The sequence below is a fragment of the Bison bison genome, unplaced genomic scaffold (assembly GCF_000754665.1).
Source record: "Bison bison bison isolate TAMUID 2011002044 unplaced genomic scaffold, Bison_UMD1.0 scf7180017864390, whole genome shotgun sequence".
In the NCBI taxonomy this organism is placed as follows: Eukaryota; Metazoa; Chordata; class Mammalia; order Artiodactyla; family Bovidae; genus Bison; species Bison bison.
In genome coordinates this window covers 8784452-8792865 of record NW_011494962.1, presented here as the reverse complement: position 1 = coordinate 8792865, position 8414 = coordinate 8784452, and the positions used below count along the sequence as shown (strand labels likewise).

The following is an 8414-nucleotide window of genomic DNA, read 5'->3' as shown; positions in this document are numbered from 1 at the left end:
CTTGGTGCTCAGCTTTCTTCCCAGTCCAACTCTCACATCCATACATGACCATTGGAAAAACCATAGCCTTGACTAGACGGACCTTTATTGGCAAAGTAATATCTCTACTTTTCAATATACTATCTAGGTTGGTCATAACTTTCCTTCCAAGGAATAAGTGTCTTTTAATTTCATGGCTGCAATCACCATCTGCAGTGATTTTGGACTACAGTCTTTTCATTTATTCTATCTTTGGGATTTCCCAAGCCAGAATACTGGAGTGCATTGCCATTTGCTCCTCCAAGGGATACTCCTGACCCAGGGATCAAACCCGTCTCCTGCATTGGCAGGCAGATTCTTTACCACTGAGCCAGCCAACCACAGTTATTACACTGCTTTATGCATAAGAGCCTTAGCATACTATGCTTTTATTTTTCTATTTCTCATTCTTATTTTTTTATTTTTTCTCATTTTATTTTTATTTATTATATGCCCAGTTGTACATTATGATTATTTTTAGTTAAACATTTTTAAAAATAATTTAATAAACATGAAAAATGTATATCTTTACTATCTAGTTATTTCCCTTCATGGTACTTTTCATTTACTCCTGTAGATTTGAATGTCCATCTTTTTTCAGCCTAAAGTATTTTCTTTAAAATTTCTTACAGTACAGATGAGCTTATAATTAACTAACTCAGCTGTGTTTAGTTGAAATGTTTTAATTTTGCCTTAATTTTTGAAATGCAATTTTACTGGTTATAGAACTTTTAAGTTGATAGAGTTTCTTTTCTCCTTTCAAAATGTAAGGTAACATAATGTCTTTTGGTTTTCATAGTTTCTAATGAGAAATATGAAGTTAATGAGAAATCTGTAGAATTATAGTTCATCCCATGAATGTGATTTGTTGACTTTCTCTGAAGCCTTAGAAAAATTTTATATTTATCTTTAGTTTTCAGAAATTTGACTATGGTGTGCTAAGGTGATGTGTGTGTGTGTGTGTGTATGTGTTTGGAATTTGCTAAGTTTCTTATATCTGTAGGTGATTTTTTAAAACTTAAACTTGTAAAATTTTGGCTATTTTCTCTTTAAGAATTTTTTTTCTTCACTCTCTCTTCTCTCCTGTGTGTCCAATACATACATATTACATTGCTTGATAATTGTCCTATAGGTCACAAAGCTGTATCACTATTTTCAGGTTTTTTTCTTTCTGTTATTCAACATGGATAATTTCTATTGCCCATTCTTTAAACTCACTGTTCTTTTTTTTTTTTTCATTATGCAATCTATTAAGCTTTTCCAGTGATTTTTTAAAATTTTAATACTGTGTTTTTCAGTTCTTAAATTTCCATTTTTCTACTTCATTTGTTCACCCATATGTATTTTTAAATTTAAACCCATAAATACCTTTATAACAGTTGTAAAATATTTGATGGAGGAGGAAATGGCAACCTACTCCATTGTACTTGCCTGGAGAATCCAATGGACAGAGAAGCCTGGCAAGCTATAGTCCATGGGGTTGCAAAGAGTTGGACACAACCGAAGCAACTTAGCACACATGCAAAATATCTGAAGCTGTTTCTATTAACTGCCTCCTTCAACCCTGGCCTATGGTTATGTATTCCTGACTCTTCCTATGTTTAGCAATTATTGGTTGTACACTAAACATTTAAAATCCTACATTGTTCAGAGTCTGCATTTTGCTGCATTTGAGTGCTGAATGTTTCCAATTTTTTTTTTTTAGGAGGCAGTTTAATTACTAGTAGATCAGCTTAATCCTCTTGGGGTCTGTTTTTATGATGTGTTAGACTAGGCCAAGCACAGTCCTAAATCTTGAGCTAGAGCACATTTACTACTAATATGCATCTTTCTGATTTCTTTATTGAGTGCTGAGGTGTTCTGTGATCTTTCTGCATCATTACTGGTCAGAAAATTTATGTCTCCCAGCATTGTACAACCTCTAGAATCTACATTTATTTCATATCTCCCTGTAGCAGTTCTTTTGCTATAAAATCCCCATGTGCTCATGAGTGGCTCAGAACTCAGCTGAATATATAAGGGGACACCACTACATATTTCTGAAGCTCCTATTCTGTGGATATTCCTTTCTCTACTATTATTCTCTGGAAATTCTAGCTGCCTCAAAATTATTAAACTCTGTGATCTCTGCCTCATTTATTTATTTTTTAATCTCAGGAGGTAAGACCTGCCTGCTCTTCTTTAATTATAACTTCCAGAGCAATGATACAGAAAATGTCTCTGGGTCCAAAGGCCTTTTTACTCATGGGTTCACCTCAAGCCTTCTCTGCTCAATTTCTGAGAGCAGTTGCTTTATATGTATTTCTCTTGTATCATATTTCTTTAATTCAGGAGGACTAGTTTAGTAATATAATAGGTAACCTTCATGGCTAGAGGTGGAGGCATAATTTCTTTCAAAACATTTGTTTTTTACCTTATGTTCTGAGATTTTCCTTACATTAGATACTTTTCTTTAGAGGTCATCAAGAAGGTATTCTTCTTATTTTTACAAATGTTAGAGTACATTTTCACCAAACTTCATTGAGTCTGAACTTCTCAACTGCTTACATTTAACCAGTTTGAAAGAAGACAAGTATGTCACCAACTAAATCATAAAATGTGGTGTTTGGAAATTGACTTTAATCTGTTTCTAACATAAGTTTTATCACATTGAAGACTGTTCTCCATCTGTTTTCACAGTCCTGAATGAAACTGTACTCTACTGAGCATTAATAATTGTATTTGAGTGAGTAAAACAGAAAAATGTTGCTTATTTTATGTATAAGTTATTCACTTAAATAGAAAACTGAAGTATAAAACCAGCTAGAATTCACTGGGGCTAATTTAAAAATACAAACCTTTAATATTTAAAGGCAGTTTCTGTGCTTATTTATTTGTTGGTTTTGACATTTTTTGTTTGAACATATTTAAAATTTCAAAGGATAGCAACTTTTTATATTTTAAAAAATCTCTCATACAAATATATCAGTCTCTGATATGTGACATACTTGTTAAATGTAAAGTTTTATATTTTTGAATAAGAACTATCAAAACATGTTTCATCTAATTAAGATGGCAATAGTCTAGAATAATGATGGGTCATCAAAATATGTGTCATAAGGACTATGAGAATCCTTTAGGTCATTTTTATACCAAACTCTATGCCAAGGAACTTTATCCTTTATAACATTTATTTTATACATATTATTTATCAGGCACAATGTGGAACACTGGAAATGTAGTAATAAACAAGATAGGTTCCTGGTTCTCTTGGTTCTCACAAACAATTAAAAAAAAAACACATCAGTGAACAATATGATACTAGACTGTGTTATGTGTGATAAAAAAGGTAATATGAGAGATTGTAAAGAAGGAAAAACCTCATTTGATAGGGTCATAAAAGAAGGTCTCTTTGAGAAGATCACAATTAAGTGAGGACCTATAGGTTGAGGGGCTTCCCTGGTGGCTCAGATGGTAAAGAATCTGCCTGCAATGCGGGAGATAGGGTTCGATCCCTGGGTCAGAAAGATCCCTTGGGGGAGGAAATGGCTACCTACTCCAGTGTTCTTGCCTGGAGAATCCCATGGACCTAGGAGCCTCGCGGGCTACAGTCCATGAGGTTGCGAAGAGTCAGACATGACTGAACAACTAGCATTTTAACACTTTCTAACACTAACTCACTACAAGATGAGATGATTCAGCCATGTGAAGAACTAAGGAGGAGTATTTCATGAAGAGGAAATCCCAAATAAGAAGACCCTGAGATGGGAGAAGGAATGGCACATGTGAAATATATGAAGTAAAGAGATGTCATTGGCTTGAAATGACTGAGGAAAAGAGTAGGATGTGTGGAAATTAGAGCTCAGGGTAGTAACAAGATTACCCCAAACTAGTTTTTCCAGTGGTCATGTATGGATGTGAGAGTTGTACTATAAAGAAAGCTGAGTGCCGAAGAATTGATGCTTTTGAACTGTTGTGTTGAAGAAGACTCTTGAGAGTCCCTTGGACTGCAAGGATATCCAAAGAGTCCATCCTAAAGGAGATCAGTCCTGGGTGTTCATTGGAAGGACTGATGTTGAAGCTGAAACTCCAATACTTTGGCCACCTGATACAAAGAGCTGACTCATTGACAAAGACCCTGATGCTGGGAAAGATTGAGGGCAGGAGGAGAAGGAGAGAACAGAGGATGAGATGGTTGGATGGCATCACCGACTCGATGGACATGGGTTTTGGTGGACTCCGGGAGTTGGTGATGGACAGGGAGGCCTGGCGTGCTGCGGTTCATGGGGTCGCAAAGAGTTGGACACGACTGAGTGACTGAAATGAACTGAACTGAAATGCCTAATCACGTTCAACACCTCAGTCTGGAAGGTCTCAAACTAATCCCTCCTCCAGAAAATGACTCTAACATCTGCCCAGTTCAGCAATTTCAAACCTTAGACTCTTCAGTATCTTGATTATTTGGTTTCTCATTTGGCTTCACCCCTATTTACTATTAATCATCAAGTCATGCCTTTTTAACTCCCAGATATGCTCCAAATCCAGCCGTTACTGTCAATGTCCACAATGTCCACTGCCATTGCCCTCGTTCTAGTGACCACAGCCTTCTGCCTAAAATATTACATCAGCTACTTTACTGTACTGCTCTCTTCCTCTTTTCAGTTTAGTTCAGTTGCTCAGTCATGTCTGACTCCTTGTGACCCCATGAACCACAGCACGCCAGGCCTCCCTGTCCATCACCAACTCCCAGAGTGCACTTAAACCCATGTCCATCGAGTCGGTGATGCCATCCAACCATCTCATCCTCTGTTCTCCCCTTCTCCTCCTGCCCTCAATCTTTCCCAGCATCAGGGTCTTTTCCAATGAGTCAGCTCTTCGTATCAGGTGACCAAAATATTGGAGTTTCAGCTTCAACATCAGTCCTTCCAGTGAACACTCAGGACTGATCTCCTTTAGAATGGACTGGTTGGATCTCCTTGCAGTACAAAGGACTCTCAAGAATCTTCTCCAACACAACAGTTCAAAAGCATCAATTCTTCTGTGGTCAGCTTTCTTTATAGTCCAACTCTCATATCCATACATGACTACTGGGAAAACCATGGCCTTGACTAGACGGACCTTTGTTGACAAAGTAATGTCTTCCTCTCCTACTTCCTCTCTAAACCATCCTTCAACTTATAGCCAAAAGGACCACTCAAAAAGATTATTCAGATCACATGACTACCCTGTTCAAAACCTTTAAATAATCTCTTATTCTTGGAATAAAATGTTTTATTATATTATATATCTCACACACATGAAGTGTTGCTTTCTTAGTTTTATGCTTTTCCATGTTGGTAATGAGAGCATCATAAACTGTGGCTTAGAGATTACCAAATATTAAGTACAAACAGTAAGTATACAGAATTAGTAATCTCTTATAATTCTTCCTGGGATATCTCTTTTCCAGAGAATTGGTGTTTGACAAAATTTAAGTACTTCTTTAGTTACCAATTTAGTGGTATAAAAAAATAAGCTATTTCTGTTTTTTTTAATATCATTATAATTAAATTTTACATCTTATGGTTTACCAAAACAGTTTTCTATCTAACTGAAGAACAATGGTTTATCACTGTTAAATGCTGATCTGTATCCTTCAGTCTCTGCTCTGTCATTCTGAACTGAATGTTTTCCAATCTTTTTATTTTTCCTTTGATCAAAGTTAAAGTTTCTAAGTGTTATAATAAAAAAAATCTTTAAAAAACCCCACAATTACTAACTTAGCTCCTAAGTATTAGTGGATCATCCAACAGATGTGATCGTAGGAAATGAGAGGATTTATGTGGGAAGGAAGGTTCACTCTTAACAGATATGAGTGCTTCTAGAATGACTGCTGGTATCATGAAATGCAGGCAAAATCCTCTCCCAAGAACTGGGTCACTTACAGTATGGGAGTCTGTTTCTGTGACAGTCTGGCAATATGTTTTAAACATTCTTTTGGTGGTTCTTCAAGATCACTTCCATTCTCTTCAGAATCAAGTTTCATATACTCCCACTCTGTAGCTGGAAAATCAATCTGAAATAACAAAAAGATGGTTTGCCATGTATCAAATGCCTGAAAAATGCATCATTAATTTAATGATCTCTATCTTAGATTTATAGAAAATAAAGCAAAGGGCAGGAAAATATCCTATGTTTCCTGTGATGTTTATTATTTAACAATAATTTTAGAAGAATCATTAGGGTTTGGACTTGGTGTTTAAATATACATGATATTTGGTAAATCCTCAATTATTTATATAAATGGTATATAAATTTGTAGTCTGTAACTTTATCTGCGAAAAAATAAGAAAATAATATTTATTAACTTTTCATAAAGTTAAATGCTACATTTTTATGTAATGCTGAAATAATACCTTTTCTGTATTTCATTATTAAATGTCTATAATTAAATGATGAAAATTATAGATTGGAATCACACTTCTTTCATGTAATCACTTGAGAAAATAAAAAGAGTAACTTTATGTTGGTCTCTACTACTTAACGGAGAAGGCAGTGGCACCCCACTCCAGTACTCTTGCCTGGAAAATCCCATGGATGGAGGAGCCTGGAAGGCTGCAGACCATGGGATCGCTGAGGGTTGGACATGACTGAACGACTTCACTTTTACTTTTCACTTTCATGCATTGGAGAAGGAAATGGCAACCCACTCCAGTGATCTTGCCTGGAGAATCCCAGGGACGGGGGAGCCTGGTGGGCTGCAATCTATGGGGTCGCAAAGAACTGGACACAACTGAAGTGACTTAGCAGCAGCTTCTACTTAAAATCTGTAAGTCTGTGAACCACTTTGTAGACATGACAGTGAACTCTTCTCTGGTAAAGATCTGTTTTGCAAGTATAAAACCAAACAATATTCTTGCTGTGGCTCTATAGTTCAGTTTTATAGACAAGGCTAGAATGCAGACCTTCTTTTTTCCTGGCTTAACATGCCTCCCACTAGACCACATTTAAGTGATACCCTGATTCTAGTAAATAACATTTGTCATTGTTGTTATTTAGTTGCTCAGGCGTGTCTGATTCTTTTGTGACCCCATGAACTATAGCCCACTAGGCTTCTCTGTTCATGGGACTTCCTGGGTAAGAATACTGGAGTAGGTTGCTGTTTTCTTCTGCAGGGGATATTCCTGACCAGGGATCAAATCCACATCTCTGGCACTGGCAGGCAGATTCTTTACCACTGAGCCACCAGGGAAGCCCAGTAAATAAAACGGTAGTTATAAAAAAGTACAGTTTCCAAGTATGTAAATGAGATAAATATTTTCAGCCCCATATTATGCTTGGGAGGTTTCCCTGGTGGCTCAAATGGTAAAATAATTTGCCTTCACTGTGGGAGACCCAAGTTTGATCCCTGGGTCAGAAGACCCCTTTGCCTGGAGAATTCCATGGACAGAGAAGCTTGGCAGAATACAGTCCATGGGGTCATAGAGTTGGACATGACTAAGTGACTTTCACTTTTCATAGTACTTAAGAGTATCACTTTTTTTTTTCACTTTCATATCAGAAAATCTAAATAATTTATTTTTCTCTGCTGATCTATGTTAGATTGTGATCTCAGAGAAAATGGAATAAAATTATAAGGTAGACTGTGAGTTACAGTTTGAAATACAGTTTAATCTACTTGGGTTCTTATTTGAAAAGTCTTAGGAATTTTATTCTTTAATCTTTAAAACTTGTTGCAATATTTGTTTTTGGTATAATTTTTGTTTTATCATTCATTATTTCAACACACCAAAGAAATATTATAGTAAATTTTGCCTCTTGACAGAAAGATTAATTTTGCCTTGAAAAGAAGTGCCTCCAGTATTAGTAGGTTACCCTTTACTCTTAATATATCCAGATATTTTAAACATAGAAAACAAAAATACTAGAAATAGTATTTAATGAGCTTATTCAACTTTATGTTGGTCCTAAGTAAAGGGCAGGGTAGATGAGGAAACTAAAGCCAGTTGATGAGAACTTAGAAGTATCCTTATACAAAATCCATAATAAATTCCATGATATATTTCAATTATGAAATTTTTTTCATTTCTGATACATGAATGAGGTCCTATACAAACTGCATATCTTCATATTTTATAAAGTTAAACAGTTACCGATTCTTCAGTTGCTGACAGAAAATATTAGGGCTTTCCCCAGTTGTCTCTTCTAATTTTTCACAAAAGATACTTTCCCAAAATATGTGTTAATGTACAACATTTTCCCAAGATTTCTTTTGAGTTCTATGCATTATGGAGGAGGAGAAAGGCAAACATTAACAATTAAAATAGGGTTGAATATATACAAAGCCCCCCAAGCTATGCTTCAAGTTAATAATGGCAAACATGTGACACTTCTGTGGTCATGACACACTAAACTTGGCCTTAGTCTTATTTATTTTT

General features: G+C 35.8%; 1 protein-coding gene across 4 annotated transcripts in view; it reads right to left on the bottom strand.

Moving 5' to 3' along the window:
* The window catches only part of PIK3C2G (phosphatidylinositol-4-phosphate 3-kinase, catalytic subunit type 2 gamma), a 306650-nt gene that overhangs the window by 150987 nt on the left and 147249 nt on the right, over positions 1–8414 (bottom strand). For all 4 annotated transcript variants that reach the window (XM_010858753.1, XM_010858756.1, XM_010858754.1 and 1 more), the window contains one exon: positions 5922–6052. In XM_010858753.1, the coding sequence (XP_010857055.1) occupies positions 5922–6052 (131 nt within the window). The remainder of the gene's footprint in view (positions 1–5921; positions 6053–8414) is intronic.